The 21,220-nt window shown below is 42.0% G+C and overlaps 1 protein-coding gene across 7 annotated transcripts in view; it reads right to left on the bottom strand.

Annotated features, from left to right (window-relative positions):
• GIGYF2 (GRB10 interacting GYF protein 2) overlaps positions 1–21,220 on the bottom strand; it is a 42,308-nt gene that overhangs the window by 1,016 nt on the left and 20,072 nt on the right. For 2 of the 7 annotated variants that reach the window (XM_053461095.1, XM_053461096.1), the window contains exons 8-27: positions 19,561–19,746; positions 11,176–11,393; positions 10,868–11,027; positions 10,605–10,778; positions 10,111–10,358; positions 9,592–9,739; positions 9,336–9,496; positions 9,160–9,248; positions 8,888–8,995; positions 7,751–7,815; positions 6,934–7,106; positions 5,638–5,760; positions 5,266–5,544; positions 4,268–4,474; positions 3,632–3,751; positions 3,026–3,250; positions 2,274–2,482; positions 1,480–1,634; positions 514–674; positions 289–415 (exon numbers count right to left, since the gene is read on the bottom strand). In XM_053461095.1, the coding sequence (XP_053317070.1) occupies positions 289–415; positions 514–674; positions 1,480–1,634; positions 2,274–2,482; positions 3,026–3,250; positions 3,632–3,751; positions 4,268–4,474; positions 5,266–5,544; positions 5,638–5,760; positions 6,934–7,106; positions 7,751–7,815; positions 8,888–8,995; positions 9,160–9,248; positions 9,336–9,496; positions 9,592–9,739; positions 10,111–10,358; positions 10,605–10,778; positions 10,868–11,027; positions 11,176–11,393; positions 19,561–19,746 (3,336 nt within the window). The remainder of the gene's footprint in view (positions 1–288; positions 416–513; positions 675–1,479; positions 1,635–2,273; positions 2,483–3,025; positions 3,251–3,631; positions 3,752–4,267; positions 4,475–5,265; positions 5,545–5,637; positions 5,761–6,933; positions 7,107–7,750; positions 7,816–8,887; positions 8,996–9,159; positions 9,249–9,335; positions 9,497–9,591; positions 9,740–10,110; positions 10,359–10,604; positions 10,779–10,867; positions 11,028–11,175; positions 11,394–19,560; positions 19,747–21,220) is intronic. The other 5 variants (XM_053461098.1, XM_053461097.1, XM_053461099.1 and 2 more) reach the window with 5 other exon arrangements.

Genomic DNA, 21,220 nt, shown 5'->3' with positions numbered 1-21,220 from the left:
GGATACAAACAAGGACAAGATGGGGAGAAAAGGTACGTATTGTGTTTCACAATGTGATTGCACCCATAACATAACCTGCCTATCCAGTGTACTCCTCAACATGCTTAGCCCATGCTTCACTCGTTCTCTTCTTCTCTGTTGTCAGTGTAGATATTATTGCCATTGAACATCTGTCCCTACTCCTTTGCCTCCACGTTAACACAAAGTCTATTACCGGTTTGAGGGTACGTGGTAAGAGTACATAACATGCAATAGTACTCGATAAAATTGAACAGAAAAGTATCTTACCTAGTAGACTTGGATCTGCTCTAACCATCTTCTGTTTCTTTTTCTTGCGCCCAGCGCTCTGTGCAGTTTCCATCGAAGTCTGCTGTACATTATTTTGACTTGTCTGGAAGGTCCCCCATGCGGAATCCTGAGCCATGTAAAACATCAATGGTTTCTCTTATTGTATGGTCTCTCTCTCACCACATATACCGTGGATCTCTCAGCACCCAGATCCCAGTACTATACCTGTTGCTGCCGTTGCTGACCAGTCTTCTGCTTGGTCCGGCGCTCCAGGAACTGCTTGGAGAAATCCTTTGCCTCTGCTGTGTCTCCCAAGTACGCACGGACATAATCATGTACTTCATAAGAAGATTCCACCTCCCTCAAGAAGGACACAAACGTGGGTACTGGGAATAAAGACAAGAATGAGAGTCACTAAACTTTTTTTTAGACAGGGCAAAAAAGGAGCAGACACGGTTGTAAATGAAATGGGCAAAAAAGACTTTTACCCAGTCTCCATGGTGAGTGAAAATAAGAGCAAACAAAAAAACAATTAGGGAAAAGACCATCATAGCAGCAAAGTTTGGTACTGCAATTTAAAAAAATAAAAATGCTGCTCTGAGGACAGAACGATATTACTAGCGGTTTTAATCTGGCGCCATCTAGGGCTCTCCCAATAATATGCAACATCCCTGTATGTCATCACCTTACTCACATCTGTGTAACACATGGTTTAAGGGACCACCAAACGCTTTAAACCGTTTCAAAGCTATATATATATATATTTTTTATTTTTTTTTTACAAATCACCAGCTATTTTCTCTCTCCTGAAAATAGATTTGCAACTAGAGCATTTACATGTCCTGCTGCTGCACTCCCGTTCAGGGACATGTTCATTTTTGTTTAGGTAATATTCCTCTTTCATATTAACCTGCCAACCCTACAACTCAAGATTGTCTATTACCTTCCCATTCCTGATATTTTATAATTGCGTTATTTACAGATTACATGGACTTCCTGTTCTTTCTTGATGTACGGTAAAGGTATAAACACCTGCAATTTATTTAAGTGCCTGAACACCATATCATAATGCATAGCAGTGTTTGAAAAGTAGGATATGGGAGAAAATAGGCAGATCTGCATGAACACTGAAAAAAAGTGAATTTAGACAGGCCATAGATGGAGAGAGTATCAGAGGACCGGCTGTCTCACCGTCCAGGCTGTGCGCGGTATTAAGTGCATGCAGTGTCTGTTCACACCACTGAGTAAAGCTGTCCTGAGTCTTAGGGGCTCCTTGGAAGAGTCTTAGTAGCTTTTCCTCCTGTTCAACCTTCTTATTCTGCCGGCTGCTTGTGCCCGCTGACTTACTGAGGAGAGAAAGTTTGAAACAGCAATGTGAGGGGATGCGAAAACATGCAAGTTACTTACAATATAAATGATATCTTGAAGTGGATAACTTATTGGGTTAGAAACAATGTGTGACCAGACGTTCCAAAAGCTTATTCAACTTCAAAAGCGATTATATCATTTGTTGTATGTTTGGTTAGTACAGATAGCAGACGTGCACTCGAAGTTAAGCAAACCAACGACCCAAAGTAATACAATACAGAACAATTTTAAAAAACTGAAATCCTGCAACGAACAGCAACAGGGGACTTTTTCACTAAAGTGTAACCCAACCGTAACAAACTGTGCCTTTAAATTATTTTCAGAAATCCAGAGCTTGCTACAATCTACTTTTACATAAGCCGTTTCAGAGAGAAGAGGTCTGGACCAACCAATGTCAACCTCAACTAAAACTTGGCCAGTAATGTAGATGGAACCAGGGAGGTGTCTGAAACAAAGGTTTGCAGATGTGTTGTAAAAAGAGCATTCCACCAACACGTGCGTCCAGATAGGGAAGGACACGTAGAGCATGCACTATATGTAACACGTCTGCTGTTGCAGGTCATCTGAAGTCATCAACCTTATGATTGAGAACTCATGTTGAAAACAGGAGTCTTCACCTGGCATTGTTCTTGCGGGCTGGCTTCTTGGGGGCTACTTCCTTTACAGCATCATCCCAGAATCCTACACCAGAACTCTTGTTATCTGTGCTGCTCCAAATACTGTTGATGCTGTCAGGTGACCATTGGGCGCTAATGTTGTTGTTCAGAGTCCCCCAAACTGAGCCTCCAGAACTGTTGCTACTGCTGCTGCTGTTGTGCTGGGGTGGCTATAAACACAAAAACAAAATTACAAAAGATTAAGAAATACAATTTCCCGGGAAAAAGAATATTCAAGGGCTGCACACACACACACACACACACACACACACACACACACACTGGGTAGGCCTTACTCACTTGCAATGTAGCAATGCATGCTGGAGAAATTCACACACAATGTGGAAATGTGAATAAAAACTAACACACAGTGTGCCGATGGTTAAATAAATATGGAGACTTTAAAGGACAGGACAACTTTCTATGGAGATTAAGCTTTACAATAAACTGGGCTTAGTTACTGTAAAAAAAAATAAAGTGTTTCCCCCACGTGCATTTTCAACACAACTGCTATGCATCCTATAAACTGAGAGACCATCAACAGTACTTAACCACCAGGCATTATTTACGTCTGTACCTATGTGATAGAAATCTATGATCATAAGGAAACAAGATGAGAAGCTAAAAGTTGGGGTTCAGAGCATATAAACAAAAAAATTACAATCATCAAACGCTGGATGGTAGTGGTCAACATTAGAAAATGTAGTACTCACAGAAACAACGGTGGCAGGTGGCACGCTGATATTTGCTGGTCGGCCACGGCCAGCCTGCTGCTGGATCTTCTGCATCTGCCTGGCTTCTTCCTGCTGTATTTCCAGCAGAGATTTGGTGCCGCCAGCAGACTTACTCATGTTTGCCCACCCAGGTGATTTTTGCTGCTGCATCTGCTGTTGCTGCTGTTGCTGGATAGCCTTCATCTCCTGTTGTTGACGGCGCTGCTGCATTACAAGTTTATTACAAGAACAGCTTCATTAATAAGTGTATCAGAATATTAGCTTGCAAAACGTTCACACACACGCACACGATTATCATGTTTACAGAGTGCCTTTTCCTGGGGCAGACAAGGATGTCATTTTACGTTTCATGACCTAGTGAGGCTATAAATGAATGCCCCGGGGACTTGAAAGGCCATTATAAGCATGGAACAACCATGCACCCTCTTTGGGCGCTAAACATTGTTGTCAGGACAGGTGATCACTATGAAAACTGTACATTCTACATCAGTCCAATATAGCCATCGTATATTGTCTGGACAGAGAACTTATTCCCATGAACAAGCAGATGCTAGTTTGCATGACAGGCAATCTCTCTATACGCACTTCTTCCCGTTGCTGTCGCTCTCGTTCCTCCTCCAGCTTCTGTATCTCTGCCAGTGACAGTGCGGACTGGGCACTATTTCCTGGGATCACCTGCTGCCCCCACGTGGAAGATGACGGTAGCTGAAAAATATAAAATCACAATATAAGTCAGGGTGCCAGTTGTTAAAAGGACACACTGGCCATCGTATGCACTTTAAATTTTAATGTGGGCCATTCCGCAATTGCATGAGGGGATTCTGCATTTGCCTTTCCCCACCACCCGCTAAATTCCCAGCAAGAGATGCCCTCGGCCCGAATCCGTCTCTCCCTGCATATGATATCATTTTCAGCGCTGGCTCTGCTGATCGCTGCAAGCGCGTATGTAAAGTCTTCCTACAGATTTCAACGTGATTGCTGTTAATCGATGACAGGAATACTCCCACTGGTTTCATTGGAAGTACTGTACTGCGCTCATTGACAGCTTAAACAGCCAATCAGTGGCAAGTTTTGGATCATGGAAGAAGATTTTGTAGAATGGCTGCAAACTGTCTCCCCCCCCCCCTTTTGGATGAACCTATATTCCTAGATTAACCTATTGAACCTAATTCTGATCCAAAGCCACGCAGTGGTGGAGTAGATGGAAGTCCGTGGCAGTACCTTCATTTGTGCCAGCTGCTGTTGCTGCTGCTGCTGTTGTAAGCGCCTGAGAGCCTCCTGTTGTTGCTGCCGCTGTCTTTGAAGCTCCTTTTGCCTTTGAGCTTCTTCACGTTTTTTGCGTTCCTCCTCCTCTTGCTTCAGTTGTGTCTCTTCCAACAACCTCCTTGCTGCCTCCTCCTCTTCTCGTGCCCACCTAGCTGCCTCCTCCTGAAATATAAATTAAAAAGTTTTAAAGAAACACAAACAGGTGAGCAGCATTGTACATACAGTGCAGATACACACAAGGAAATGGAAGCACAAAGCAATGACCTGGAAGCGATCCAAACATTTAGAACTTAAAGAAATAATTACGAGCAGATCTCAGTTACAACTAGACATCCTACAAACGGGGCGATCGTTGGCAGCACTTGAAAAATAAAAACACTTATAGACAATATATTCCCCAAGGTTAACTTTTATGCTGTGGATATAGAAATAAAGAAAACAAAGGCAATGAGGAGGCCACAATACAAAGAATCAAAGTAGGATTTACACAGATAAATAACAAAAGCACAATGTACAGAGTACATTCCCACCAACAGGAAAACTACTACAAACCTACTAGGTTTATTCAATGAACAATGATGAGAAAAAACAACAACATTTAAAATCCATGACGCCACGTTGGATTATAAAATGGCCACCCTACACCCAACTGCTCCTGAAGGAACTCCAACAGTGACTGCTTTTGGCAACTAACAGCACTCATGTTTCTAATGCTGGATTTGGTCACAAAAACGTCACATTCGGCATTTGCTGAACAGCAGCGCTAACAATGAATTCTCGGTTACTTTGCAGATGAAACTCCACGAGTTGTGCGCTAATGCATCGTTAAAAGTATAAGATCAAATACGTTAATAAATTATTTTGTGGAATAGGAAATGGAAAACAAATATAATCAAGGGAAAAGACATAGCTACGAGAAAATTGTTAAGTGGTGTGAATAAAAAGGCTCTCACCTGCTTTCTCTGCATCTCTTCCCTTTGCCTCCTCTCCTCCTCTTTTTTCTTTTCCTCTTCCCTTCTTCGCTTTTCCTCTTCTAACTGCTTTCTCTCCTCCTCACGTCTTCTCCTTTCCTCTTCCTGCCTCCTCTTTTCTTCATCTTGCCGCCTCCTTTCCTCTTCCAGCCGCCTCCTCTCTTCCAGCTGGCGCCTTTCCTCTTCTCGCTGCCGCTCTTCTTCTTCCATTTGTCTCCTTATGATCAGTTCCTGCTCTCTCTGCCTCCGCAGCGCTTCCTCCTGTAAAAAGTTAGTGTGAAGCTAGTATCCGCGGTGCCAGGAACTTATGGGCGCTTTCACTTTGAAATCTACGCAGAAAAAAACGGTCCGCACCTGTTTGCGCCGTGCCAGCTCCTCCTCCTCTTGTCTTTTTCTTTTCTCCTCCTCGAGACGCCGGCGGTGCTCTTCCTCCTCTTGTTTGGCCCTCAGCTCTGCTTCTCTTCTTTCCTGCTCCAACTGCAGATGAAGACAACACTTTTTACCAATGTTCTAACTAGAAGCACCATGCCAGTCTGCAGAGTATGCGCAAGCTATGTCATCTTACAGAACTTTGTATGTCTATTAAACCCGCTATGATGCATACTTTTTAAACCTATGGTTAGGGTACTTTGTTCAATAAGCAGATGCCCTGCCAGGGGAAAGTGCCCCATAGGAGCCCAGGTCTTGGCACTCTACTGAAACAGTGATCTAAACTAGCACTGCTCATATTCCATTGAAATCTCTTGCCAGGTCATCTTTCTGCTGTAGTTTAGGGCACCCAAAACCACAACAGCTTCTTTTCCCACTTTGCTCATAATCTATGCATTAAAGAAAAGACGCTGGGCACGGACAGGTACTTCCTGCATGCAATTCTTATCTCAATTTATAGATTTTACATTTTTAAGATTTACATATACATTTAGAAGGGTCTTCCTCCGTTATTCTCAAGTACATTAGGCTGGACTGTTTGTGCCCTTTGATTGGTACATTGATTCAACAGCTACTGACATAAGTAACGTAGAATGAAGATAAACATGGATACAAAGTGTTTGGTCACATTTGAGTTGTATACTTCAGCATGTTGAGTCAATCTTCTTAAAATTCTTTTGAACCTTGTACTATAATCCCACTGCTTTTGGTTGCCAATACAAACGACCCATTAGTGAGAGGCACGTGACAAGGCTGTCCAGTGTCTCCTTAGATTGGATCTTGACCTATTAAATAGGCAAACTAACAAACTTCTTCTTATACAGGACATGACAACCGGCTCAGAGACACTTAAAACTACATTTTGTAGACGATATTTTTTGCCCAGTGCTAAATAAGACATCCCACATCTACACACGCTCCTAGCATCAATGTAAACCAGGACAAACCTGAAACCCGGAAAGCTGTCTGGGGATATGTACTCCAACTCTAAAGCTCTATACACATTTAAATGGGACATTATGACAGTAAACATCCAAATACATGCTAGGTACCATCAAAACAATAAGCATGCATACATGTTGAAAAAACTTTGACTGAGCAATCACTGTGTATACACATGTGTTAATACTACACTTAATCTTGCAGGCACAAGAATCAGTACTTGTATATTAAGCATCCATCAGATTAGGTTCACGAAATTGTAAATTGTGTGTATTATACCCTAGATTTCAAGATACTTGTGTCTTCCATAGTAACACCAAGCATTTTGCCACACGAATCCAGATAGCTGACCTTGGCAGCTTTCACCTTCTCCAACTGTTCCAGCTGCTCTCGCGCTGCTCCCTGAGATACCGGCTCCACTGGCAGGTCCCACACGCTGCTGCCCTCCCACACTGCAAACAAAGACGGTTTTAAATAACACACACACCAGTGTCTGCATTTTAGGGATTTTACACATAAAAGAGCAGAAGAACCCACATTTGTTTCAGATCAGATGCTGGGTCCATGTTTGAGAGGTTCTTTTAATGAAGAGAAGAAAAAAAGGGCAGGCGCAATACAAACATTGGACAAAAACGTGGTAAAACTAGCTATTTTTATTGTTTTATACAGGGCCATCATATTGCAGAGCGCTGTACAACGGGTACACAGGACATAAGTTGTATGTAACAATTACTTGACCTACAGAAACCGGTGAGGAGAGCCCTGCTCAAACAGCCTTATAATCTGGAGGGTGTTAGGGTGTATTACAAAATAGACACAATTTCCTTCCACCATGTCACACAGGGGTCTCTCCCCTAAAGAGAGTTTGCAGGAGAATTGAACATTCCCTGATAACACTATGAAGGGCAAAACCCCAGTGAATTTCTCCTGCAAGAGGGGCTGAGATAACCCCAACACAAGAGATGTAGGGATTTCTCAACAACCCTCATCGATACATCCTACAGAATACTTGAATACTAAAACATGGGCCAAGTCCTTTATAGTATACAGCAGTCTAGTGTTCCCTTAATCACGGAAAGGTAGAAGGACCACTTACCTGTGGGAGGTGAGGCAGCAGACTGGAGTTCCCACAATGAAGTGTTATCTGGCACAGACATGTGTCTAGAAAGACAAACCGCCACAACTTAGCAACTAGTTAAGGAGTCCATGTTTTATGGCATAAGTAATGCAACTAAAGTCACTTGCAGCTAAGGTGGATTATACTTTTCTCAACAAAAATTATACCTTAAACTAAAGCCATAAAAATCTTAAGACGAATCTTCAAAAATGTCCCATTTAAGCAAGAGCTTCTCCTTCTAGTATGGCAATGTGCATCACTGTTTGACGTTATTTTCACTGATCCCCAATTTGTTATAGTGCTACAGATGGGCTAGTGCTCTATAAATTAATGTCATATAATGATTAGATTCCACATTGTCAGAAAGAGGGCGCTGTGTCAGCAGTTATACGTAAAAGACCGCGCGGGAGGTATGAGTTCTGTTAGTAGGCTGTTGCCAAAGATGCTAATCCCTATTAATGTCTTTCTGTGTTCAAGTCAAAATTATGAAACTGACAGATTTCATTAAAATGTGTTTTTAAATTTTCAATACATGGTGCAATTTAACTGGAGAATGTTACCCAAGCCACTGGGCCCTAGAGTAGAAACTGTAAGAGCAGAACACTGGAAGTTAGAAACTCTTTCCAAGTAGAATCACAAAATATTATTTATACTAAACTACCAAAAGCAGCCACTAATTCTATACGTATTTAACTTAAAATCTCTTTGATATGTAGATCACAGGTCCTTATGTCTGGTCCCTAAGCTTTATCCCCAGCACACTGAGCTTCTAATCAATGTATTAGTGACCCATAATAATAAAGTCTGATCTGCCTACACTGCAATTAAATACCAAAGACCATAGGTTCTGCAGGAGGTGGGGAGACAGTCTATTCTCTGTGCCTGAATTATTTAGACAAGGCCCAGAAATTACAGTAGTTTGGTAGTTTACATAGGAAATATGTTAAATTAAAAAAGGACTTAAATACCATTTGTCATTTTCAGGGAAATATTCACTGTACTGAATTATTTTAACTGGGAATATTAGTTTCTCGGTTAAAGCATAAAGTATTACTGATCATTAGTTTCACACGTGGACTTATTAGGCTGCTTAACAGATTGATCCAAGTTACGTACCTCATCTTTAGGGACTGGAATTGTTGAGAGAGAAGGGCTAGCTGTTGCTGCTGCTGTGATGACAGAGCTGCCTTCTGCTGCTGTGCCAGGACCTGAGCGTATTGCTGCCTAAATGTCAAAAAACGAGGACACGGGGATCCAAAGTTCGGATTAATGCTACTCAACCTGATAGAGCACAGCCTTAGGCAAGCACTTGTCACAAAAATCAATTGGGGATGTTGCAGTGTTATATACTCATGTGTGCACAATCACACAACACACTTTATACTCACTGGATAAGGAATTGCCGGTAGTGCAGATGCTGTAACTGGTACAGAGCTCTCATGTCTTGGTGACCCAAATGCTCAAGAACCATTTCACCCTGTAACAATAATACAAAATTAATTAAAAATGAAGGGGAAAAACAAATATATATTTCATCCTGAGCCCAAAGACAAAAGTAACTTACCAGTCTGGGTGTTTGAGGGGGGACAAAAGGAATTCGTCCCCACAATTTAATTATTTCACCAAGTGGCTGAAAGGCCTCATCACAGGCTCTTCTCAGTAACAAGGTCATGGGGAAGTACCCAGCTTGGAACCACTCTGCCATTTCTCGATTACTAAAAGGACCTACATAACAGAGAGACTGTCAGGTTCATATGGGATTTTCCAGAATACACCACACTAATGTTTATTAAGCAGATCTGAAAATGTGCTTTACTCACCTTGGATCTCCCCCTGAGGATCTTTATAGTACCACTTCTGCTGATTGTCAGGAGAGGGCCCTTTTATTCTGTGGTCAGGTACTTTGCCTGATAGTCTGTCGTCATCTAGCGTCCCGTCCTGCAGGTACGCCACCAGCTGCTGTGCCTGCTGTTGTCATAGTATATTTTAACAACTGCTTATACTGATATTTGTCTCATCATGTCTAACACCTATTTTACTTTCTAGGGCACCATTTGTGAACCCCCAATAGATTGTGCAGAGGTTGAACCCTAGCTTGAAGTACATATCTGAAGGCCATTGTACCTTCTGCACAGAGACCACCTTTGTTTATAAATTAAGACTGTAAAACTTGTGAAAACCCAGGGCTATCCATAAAACCTAGACCCTTCTACTGTACTTCAAAACCTTACTAGACGATCAATTCCTTAAAAACAATTTTAAAACTTGTCATCCTCCTCCCTCCTAAAAACAAAAAATAAAAAAAACATCCTATCCTTAACTATAATTGTGTTTATTACCTGCTCTAAGTGTTCAAGACCATCCTCTTCATCAGGTTCGTGAGGTACAGACCCCATACCGGGAGCTCCAGAAACAGACGGAGGGATGGTTGCTGTAGTGGTGTCTAATGGAATGACAGGGGCAGGATGGATGGGAGGACTGGAATGAGGGTCATGGACTTGCCGAACAGCAGTGCTTTGGCTGAATATAGCAGATGTGGAGTGAGGTATGCATGGAGCATTTTTTTCAATGGATCCCCTATGACCCTCTGTGGAGAGAAGCACACTTTAGTCTGAAGGACCAAAAAAATCTTATGTTTCTGCTCCAAGCTCCGAAGTATGTATTTCTTTATGACATGCACTTAAGGCAGGATTCATATATCAAGTCACAATGCTAACTGTGAAAAACACAAGAGTTACTCTAATACTTCGTAATTCAAGAAATTATAAAAATGAAGCAGTAACAATATTTTATGTTGACATTAGCTGTAAGATGGCATGTGGGAACATTTTACCTTCTTTATGATTTGGTGGGGTGGGAGGTGCGGGAGATGTCAGTGGTTTCACTTCCTGCTCATTGTGGTTGGAAAGAGGAGAGCTGGCGTTCTTCAGAGGAGGTTGTGAACAAGGCTCTGTCCATTTTGCTGGGGAGGGAGTCCTGTGCTCTCGCTCCGAAGCAGCCTGCACCACTACAAGTACACAATTTATACGAGGATGGAAGACCTCAGACATTCATTTCTTTTCAACTATGAAACAATAGCTGCATTATGTTTCTCACCATTTCTGCCAGCTTCTTTTGCATGTTCTCCTGACTGGGTTTGATTTGTCTCCTTGACTTCCTCCGTATGGCTACTATCAGAGTCAGAGTGCTCATGGCCTTCTGTTGCTGGTCGGAAGTCCAGCTCCTGTTCCTCAGGTATTGACTCTTTCTGAACCTTCTAGGAACAAACACACGTATATGTACATTGAAAAGGAAGAGTAATCTAAGGTAATAGAATGCTACAGAATACAACATGCAAATGTGCAGAGAAAGAAGAACATTCGCACACAGAGCGGTATGATCAGTATAGTGACCAAAGCATGTACCTTGGAAGACAGAAATGCCCCTGAAGAGTCAAAGGTGCCAGTTTCATCTTCAGCATCTTCTAAGCACCACTCAGGCAAGGCGTCTCTTTCATCTTCTGCACTCCCCGAGCCACTGTGTGGTCTCCGGAAACCACGCTCGTCATCTCGTTCTCTGAAGTCATAGTCAAACCGCTTACGGCGGTCTGGATGTTCCCGCCAAGCACTGCCTCGTGCACCATCTTTATAGAAAGACACCGTTATTGGATACGATTCACAGAAATCTCAAGAACCAACACATTCACCAACTTAATACGCTTAGTAATTATACTACATAAGCTATACAAATTGCAATCTTAAATTAAGTGATTAACATTTTTTTGGCACAGAAAGCAAATGGTGTCTGGTACCCAGTGCTCCAGAGCATACAGAAATGTTTCTATACAGCCTAGCAAAAAAATGTTCCAGAGTTTTAGGATTGCGTTACTTATCATGTGTTCTTTAAATTAACACTGTGTATTATTATTTTTACAGAGAAGTCTTCAGAATACCCCTTAAACCAAATATGCCTTTGGAGACTGAAGGTGGACATGAAGCAAACAAAAACATAAAAAAAAATACAAACTGGAGGCAACAATACAGCTGATGCCTACCTTGCCATGTTCAGATACATATGAACACAACTAGAAACATGGGTTTCAATGATATCTATGTATGTATGAGGGCCATTGGGGTTGGTTAATAAGAGTCAAAACTACTAGCAAATGTTTGGATAGAAAATGTGAAAGCTTGTTAGTTGCTTTGTACTGGGCTAGGCACACATGCCCATCAAGAAGAATGTGTACCAACTAAACTGCTTGCAGTTACTTATGGGGTCCCCACAAAGCTAGACCACAAAAATAAAACATTCCCTGCATAAGGTCACAGAATAATGACACACAGGTTCACGTACATATAACAATAAATCAAATTATTGAGTTATATGTATGAAAATAGTCTCAAAAACTTGTCCAGAAAACAAATATCTTGTGTGGGTGAACTAAATATTACATAAAGGCAATTGGCCAAGGACACTTATCGCTAAGAAGATAAAATAATCAGTCGTATTACAGATTCCATCAATCAGAAGATGATCATTATCACATATACTAAGATATTGACAAGGAACGGTATTAAGACCATCTCAAGCACGCCTCCATGCCCCGGAGGGAGCGAGAGGTTCAGTGGTTGGCGGGGGAAGCTGCCTTTAGTAGGTATATCCAGCCAGGATACCGAGACCCGCTACAATAGGTGGTAGACGTGTGATCTGCTTCTTCCTCACGGGGCATTTCCAAACCACCACTGCAACCTTGACAAAGACCCGTCACTAGTGGCCAGAGGAGAGCTCAAGGATGGCGCTTGGGCCAGCACTTGTGCAGTGGCTTCATTATAGGCAAGTGCAGGAGGGCTCCACACACTTCCTCGCTCCACAACCTTTGGCTTAAGAAGATCATGCCATATTGGCTTCAGCCGATGCTTAGGAAGGAAAACAGACAGATATCAAACGCTAGCCACTCAGTCTGGGAAGTTGGTAACCGGGTGTCTGAGAACCAGAGGTAGAGGCAAGCCGTGACGTACCCAGCTCAGAGAAAGTACTTCTGCAATGGGGGAGGATATTCGACAGAGGCTTGGGGTAAAGCCCTTGATGTGTGGTGCCCACACTCTGGCATGTACTATCTCAATCACGGGCAAGCAGCCCCAGGCCAAATGGATATTAAACCTGGAGTGGCTAGTTCATATGGAGGTGGACCTGGATGACCAATATCGGGGGCTGCGGTGGTGTGCAGCACAGGAGCAATAGGGTCCAGAAGGAGACTGCGGGGGATGGTTTTTATGGCCCCAGATTATTGTGCAAGAGTTTTAAGGAAGACCACAATTTTGGAAAGGACTACAAATTGCAGTTCTGGGAAATTTGGGATGCCAGAGAAACCCAGCTGGATCTTGGAGTGCCAGAGTTAGAACCGGATTTGGTCAGTATGGCTACCTAGGAGTGGTAGCTGGAGAGAGCATACCAAAGTCCGCTACAGTGTGTTCATGGGTTTCCAGAGTATGCTGCTGGACATAGAATATGATGCAACCCCATCAGAAGATCTGGCATCAGAGCCCTTGGCCTCTGTCCCCAACATGCACGAGATCCAGCACGACATCCCTCCAACAGCGAGCAAAAGGAACGGCAGCGTAAGAACAGGCAGCAGAGCAGTATCTACAACAGCTATTGGTGGCACAGGACCCTTAAATATCGGCCACCAAAGTTACAGCCGCAACCCGAGCACCACAAGCACCCCCCCACACACACTCTTCAACCTTCCTGTATACCCTTCAGCAGCCCTGGGGGTGCAGGGAAATTGAGCAGAGGGGCCCATCTCCCCAATGGCATTGTGTACATCAGGGAGACAGTGCAGATGTTCTTCCCAGTGGCTGACAGGGCTACAAGGAGGGGACATAGGCCACCGTACTCCCCAGTGGCTGGGAGATGGTGTAACCAGCCCATCTGCCCAGAGGCAGCAGGAGCACCAGAAAGGAGATGTAGGTAGGATCACTCCTCAGCAGCTCCATCATTAGGTTCCTGAGATAATCTCTCCCTGGTGTGAGTAAAAGACTGTTTTATCACCAAACGGCTGTTCTGGTGGGAAAACCTTATCCTGTGAGACCTTTGTTTATTTGTTGATGTAATTTTCTCCTGGGACTTGTGCTGTTGTGCCCTATTTGTCTGGTGGGAAGGTTTGGTATAAATGTGTGCACATCCTCTAATAACACGAGTAGTTCCTGGTTGACCCTCAAGCATTCACGTTCGTGGGGGTAGCTATATCAACGGATGATATTCTGGTACCAACCAGGAACCAGCGAGAGGCTCAGTGGTTGGCAGGGGGGAAGCAGACTTAAGCGGGTATATCCAGCCAGGATACCAAGACCCGCTACAGACCATAATTTGATAACACATACGTTTTCATAGCAGTGCCACTGTAATGATCATAAGGCTCGCTCTTGGGACAAAATCACTTTTTGATGGTAACACCAATCCTTTTCAGTAAAAACAAATTCTCTAACATACTTAAAGGATACATAAATGGCACCAGTTAATGATAAGAAACGGACAGCATCAACATGATCAGACTATCTGAGTTCCAAGTGCATATCAGCAACTGCCATAACGTCAGACAATCACAAGGGACAATCTCTGACTTGAACGTTGGTCTACAGATACTATTTTTCTTTCTTGGTCATTTGGATAACAAGAAACCAAAAAAGCTGAAAAATTTTCTACTCTATTTTCAGTCATCTTTTGCTAAACCTACCATTACAGTAGTACCCTAAGACTCGCATTCATAACACATGAACATTATACATCATTTGTAAAAGTCCAGATGATCTGACATCCTGACCCAGTTTGCTGCCATGATGGTCCCTGAAGCAGTGACTCTCACCATCAGCTATTTCAACAAACCACCAGGTAATAAAATTATACAGTTGCAATCAAAATTATTCAACCCCCATTGCAAATCAGGTTTATTGTCAATTTACAGACTAAGCTGTTTGCAATGAACAAATAAAACAAAAGAAATTGAAAAAGCTCAACACAACAAATGCTTCAAATTCAACTGAAAATGCAACTTATGACTTCTCCAGCCTCAAAATGATTCAACTCCTTCATGGCAAACATCTTTAGTGCTTAGTAGATCACCCTTTTGCTTTTGACCTTCTGCAAATGACATGCATACCCAGACACCATCTTCTGGCAGCATTCCTGATGCATCTTAGCTCATTCCTCATGAGCAACAGACTCAAGGTCAGTAATATTCTTGGGTATGCACACTGCAACCATCTTCCTCAAATCCCTCCAGAGATTTTCTATGGGGTTCAAGTCAGGTGACTGATAGTCACTGTAGAATCTTCCAGGACTTATTCTGCAACCAATTCTTGGTGGAATTTGAGGTACGCTTGGAATCATTCTCCAGGTGGAAGGTCCAATGACGCCCAAGTTTCCGGTTTTGTTTCATCGCTCCACAGAACAAAACACCAACATTTCTGTTAGCGGTGTATGCCTTGAAGTACTTGCATGGAAACCTTCTAGTATGTGCCTTACCGATCTCACTGAAACCTCAGTGTCTCTTACCACCAAGGCTTGCTGCAGGTCTTCTGCAGTCACTTGAGGGTTTTTCTCAACCTTCCCAGAAATCTGGTTGCAGCCATTGATAGCTTTCTTTTTTCTGCCCCATCCAGGTAGTGTAACCAATGTTCCTTTAGCTTTGAACTTGCAAACTATGCTTCCAACGGTGTCTCTAGGAACATTCAGTGCCTTCGCTGTCTTTTTAACATGCATTTCAACATAATACACAGCAAACCAGTTCAGATATTTCATGCGTTCCAGCTCAAGAACACCCGGTGCACCTAATGAAGCCTTTGATTAATTCCATCAGGTGAGCTTGAGTCAACATCTGTTTTGCATATTGGTGCCGTTGTGAGGTATTCTATTTAAGGGGTTGAATTATTTTGAGACTGTAGAAGTCACACATTGCATTTTCAGTTAAATTGGGGCAAACCACTTGACGCATACATTGTGTTGAGCTGTTTCAAATGCTTTGGTTTGATTTATTCAAGGCAAACAGCTGAAAGTCTATAAATGCTGACAATAAACCTGATTTGCAATGGGGGTTGAATAATTTTGATTGCAACAATACATACCAATTAGGTGTGTGGACCCATTGGTGGTCAAAAAAGTCAGCAATAAAATTTTTTTAAAAAAAATTAAAAAAAATAAGGATTTGTACATATCCATTGTTTTGAAAATTGCTCTATGATGGCAATGGCAAAGTCAGAGTTAAATATTGAACGCCATTATACGTTGCTGGATACAAAAAGCAGGTGTTAATCTCGGCAAAGTGCTTATGCATAATTAGAATTCTTCTGCTGTGTTTAGAGCAATGAATATAATCCACAGCTAAAATAAAATAACTTCTACAATTGCCACCACCACAGATCTTTACTAAACAGAAAATTATTAAAGGCACCCCCTAACATACCATGATCAGCAACTAGGAACATATAACCGGTGGCAAATAAATCTGATTTTCAAAATACATTTTCTCAGTGCAATAGTTTTGGCGACAGATCCATTAACCCATTGGGGAAACCAAAACATACAGGCTGCCTTCTCGCCCTGTGGTCATAGCGCACACAAATCTGGGCTGAAAGCATTAGCCTAGGGGTTGCCAAATTTTGTTTGGATCTAGGTGACAGCCAAACAAGGAGGAGGAGTCAGGTTTTTTTTTTTTAATAAATTTTAAGTTTCAACATGCTCCACCATCATAAGCCCCCTTTAGTATAATACATATAAATATAATTAAGAAAAATGTCCTAATCTAAAGATAAAGGTATCTCACAAAATATATGTAACAAATAAGTTTTTTTTTTTTGTTTTTTTTTATTGATCAATAAATATTTGGCAATATTTTTTTAAAAAATTGATAGCTTTGTAAACGTCCATTTAATAAGCTGATAAACTAATGCATTCAATTATTGGTAAATTAAGTTATTAATTGATAACTATATTGCTAAACGGATACAATTAATGATTGGAGAAAACAATTCAATGTTTGTTAAAGTTGATAAATGCATTAGTACTGGGCTCAACAAAGCCTGGGCACCAGGTTGCCATGGCGAATAGAAGCCGCTTCCCAACGCTCAGGGTTTTGCAGTGACAGCGGCACCCTATGCTTTCCTGCTGGTCTCTTCACTGCATCCCGCAGGAAAAGCATAGGGTGCAGAAGATAGGCAGCCGTGTGGCAGGTCTACAAGAGGGGAGGGGGAGTAGTGTATGTGAGTGTGCTGTAGTGTCAGGGTCAATGTGTATGTGTGTATACGTATAGTACTATAGTCAGTGCATGTGTGTATATACTGTAGTATCAGAGTAATGAATAACGCCGTTAAAACAATTATAGTTCTTTAATTTGCATTCTTGTGTTTTAAAAAAACAAACAAACAAAAAAAAAATCACCTTGTGTTGAAGCTACAGCTAATCAATGGCAGGAAAGTGCTTTGACTGAATTAGTGAGAGCTCTTTCCATGCATTTGCCTGGTGTGGGTGTAGGTTGGTACACATCTTGTTCCTTTAAGCGTTCCTTTAATGAAGACGCTACAAAGAATTATTGGTATTCTTAAAAGGTAATCCTCAATAATTTACAAATCAGAACAGAATTTATAAGTATTTAAAGGGCCACATTTCAATAAGCTTGCAAAAAAGGATCTATTACACAAAAGGCCTATTCCATTATTATAACTACTGATTTTTGAGGCCTGACACTCACCTCAAGAGAGAAGCAGATAAGACAGGGACATTTTCCGTGAATCTGTTAGATGCGGTGTTTCAGGAGCTAGCACTTTACTAATGACTCCCTGTAACCAGATGTAGGCAAACTGGAAGCCCGTTTCCAGGTAGTTGCTATGGAGCTACTCCAGTGTGCAATGGTCCAGAGCAGAAGAAAGCTCTGCCAACCTTAGTGATCTGCCTACTCCTAGAAACCATTAAATAAGTTTGGAGCAGATTAAAACAGCCGTTTTACGAGGAATCATGACATGCCCTCTGGTTAAAACCCATGAACGGACATGCTTATTTACTCCATGATAAGCTTTGCCTAGATGAGTATACCGACCACTTCACCAGCCGCTTACACCACAAAATAAGAAAATCCGTATATTTCACAGCATTTTGAACAAGGATGGTAAAAATGTTGACATGAACAAGACTGGACAATGGAAACAAACATTATTTGCCTAACCAGGCAACCACTCATGCAGGTTTCAATGTCTGTCAAATATTACCATAAGATTACAGAGATTCCATTCAAAAGAAAAAAAATAACATTTCTAATTACCCCACAAACATACAATATACATGCACATATAACGCACATCTACTTTGCTTGAAAGACCTCATACCTTCTCCAGTTTTGCAGCTGTCAGGGGCAAGTTTAAAACGCTGCAACCTGGGCATTACCACCACCATCTGAATAAATACTTGCTGAAGGAGTAGTAACTTTTACCATTTGATTTAGAGAATAGGGGCTTCTTGTTTTCATGCAGTGTCCAACTTGACTCATGTTCTACCATGTGCTCGACCCCTGGCTATATCTGCATTCCAAATGTCACGTACTCCACCGCACAATTAAATAGATTCTTATCCACCAGGCCAGCAGATGCCATATAGTTGGTCAGATACCTCTTCAATACAAACGTGTAGTTATTTTTCATAAGTATCCTCTTTCATGCCACGTGAACGCATAACAAATAGACCATGTCTCTGGAACAACGAATCTGTGTCCAACCGGAGGCTTTGGGCTATAGATAAGGATAGCCGGGCAGTGTGGTCTGAGAGGCATCCATCAGTGACCAGTTCATCTGACCATAACTAAGTAATGTGACTTCTTTCACATGATACGGATGGTCAATACAAATACTTCACTTATCGTTGAAATAATAAAACGCTAATCAAGAAATGGGTCGGGCGCCAAAGGCTATTTAGTAGAACAGTTGACTAGCCATGTCACTGCATATAACCTGATACTAAATTAAAATATTTAATCTACACATATGGTGTACTTAACTTAAACAATGGTATTCCAGCAACGGGTGGTTCAAATGCCCTCAATGGCCAGATTAACAGAACTGCCTCTAAGCAAGTCCTTACCAAACGAAGAGTCAAGAGACACTCAAACCCATTCCAAAAAAACATTACCTAGACATAACCATACAAATAGTTGCACTGAATCAAACTGCTCCGTGGCAGTAAATTCCGGGAGTCATTTGAAAACAAGTTTACACAGACGCCTGTGTATGCCGGGCTTCGCACCCAATCTTGGTTACTATCCAAAAACGGCCACCATTCAAAACTCATTCAAACACTTGGTGCTGAACAGCTCCAACCCTCACCAAGGTTGGCCATCCACCAGGACCTGGGTTTTGTTTTGCAACAAATATATATCTAACATTTAGTTGAATGAGGTTTAACGTCTCGTTATACGTGCCATTGATTAGGCTACACCGGTGGTTTGACAAGTTTGCATAGGATTCGGGAGCCAGACAGGCAAATTAGGAGACACATTTCTGGCTCCTAAACCTGTGACCACACGAATGAGGCTTGACAAGAAGTTTTTATTGTCTCGATGGAATGCGTTTGAATGTCCCACCATGAAAGTCTATACTCTATACTAAGTGAAAAGCTAATATTATATTCCGCAAACGTGAGGCTCCTGTACTGTATCCTACACAGTATTTACAGCCAGACCTATAACAGGCTCTATGGGTCCAATTTACTTCACCATTAAAATAACGGGCAGCATGCATCCTTAATCAAAGATGGCTGTATATACTAACCTGGACTATTGGAGCGCCATCTCTCTCCTTCCCTTCTGGGTGCTGCAGTTCGCCACACACCTCCACCCTCCTCTTCCTCGCCATTTAACTCCTCCCGGAGGCTGCGCCAGCGTACGCTCTCTGAACGTACAAACTCGTGCTTTCTCACAGTAGGTGCTACGCTTGCATCTTCAAATGCCGGTCGAACTAAGGAAAAGGTAACTGCCTAGTAAGTCAAAAGGCACTGGCCCAGATGTTACATGCACAAAGAACATGGTACAAACACACTTCACAGGTAACTTCAGCAAAACATTTCCACCCAACACTTGACCCTTTAGCCAAAAAAAAATGCGATGCTAGCCTCCTTGCAGCCAAAGGTTTAACACGGTTTAAGCTGAAGGTACCTGCGAAACTCCAATTTGCAGACTTCTCATAATAACAAAACAGAAATATATCTGTCAAAAGCAGAACACTCTACACCGAATTCTAATGCTGTTCTAAAGTGACATCTACCACTAAGTCTATAACCCTTAACTGGTTTTCTCATGCCAGCGAGCCAACGCCAAAGACTCACCCATTTCCACATAAACACCATCCCATTTCTCATCACTTCCATTCCCCGCCATTCCCTCTTATATCACACGCACCCCCTTTCTAGTGCAGTCTTAGCAGTCCTCAGCAGCTGGTCAGAGCTGGAGCACAAACTCTGGATCCTGCCCAAGGCCTCATTAGTGGGGCATTTTGACCTGTAGCCAAAAATATGTTTATGGAAAAAGTTACCAGAAGTGTGTGTGTCGGAAGCTGTGTGAAGTGGCCGCTTTCCAGCAGGGGGGCAGAACACAGGATCAAGACCTCTGTCTGGACAGTGTTTATAGTGGACATGTTCACCTGTTCACTGCTGGACAGGCTTCACAGAGAAAAGCCCAAGCGATTAGCGACTATATATACTATAGTAGAAGGATTCTGTGATCTACAGAGTGAACTTCTACAGAGGGATTTCACGTGTAAAATAATGTCGCTATCCTATCTTCTTTCATGGAAGGAGAACTAAAAGTGGTATGAAACTTTTTTTGAGCTCTTAAGAAAACAGATATGCTGACTTTTTACCGATCAAAAGTTTATTGCAAAGAATTGTTTTCTTAAGCTGCTAGAAGAAAAAAGTCCTTAACTTACCTGCAGATGTGGACTTCCACCTGCTGGTATTCACAGAAAAAGCCTGTCTCCAACAGTACAGGAGCCTGCTGGGTCCAAAAAACACACCTGCCTCCTCACTTAAATAGCCGGTGGGTAACTATTTTTTGATCTTTGAATTGCTTAAGGACACAAAGCTGCAAAGCTTACTTATAATATACGTAAGGTCTGCTTAATAGTTTTCTTGAGCAAATAAGTTTAATGCCACGTGTAAATCTCATCTCCTACATGAGGATTCCCACATTCTGGTATTTATAGGATATGAAATGGTTGCATTGGAAATCCAAATCTTCACCAACGTTGGATTACATTCACAAGACAAGGTCCAGCTCTAGTGTAAAAAAGTAATGAAAACCAATCCAAGATGGCGACCAAACGGAGAAGGCATTGTCCAAATATACACTGAAAAAAACAGATGCTTCTGCACAAAGATGGAATAATCCTTTAGATAGGGCCCAAGTTAGTGGTTATCAAGCAGAATGTCTGGAAG

This window comes from Spea bombifrons, chromosome 3 (genome assembly GCF_027358695.1).
Source record: "Spea bombifrons isolate aSpeBom1 chromosome 3, aSpeBom1.2.pri, whole genome shotgun sequence".
NCBI lineage: Eukaryota > Metazoa > Chordata > Amphibia > Anura > Pelobatidae > Spea > Spea bombifrons.
This window is presented reverse-complemented; position numbering and strand designations above follow the sequence as displayed.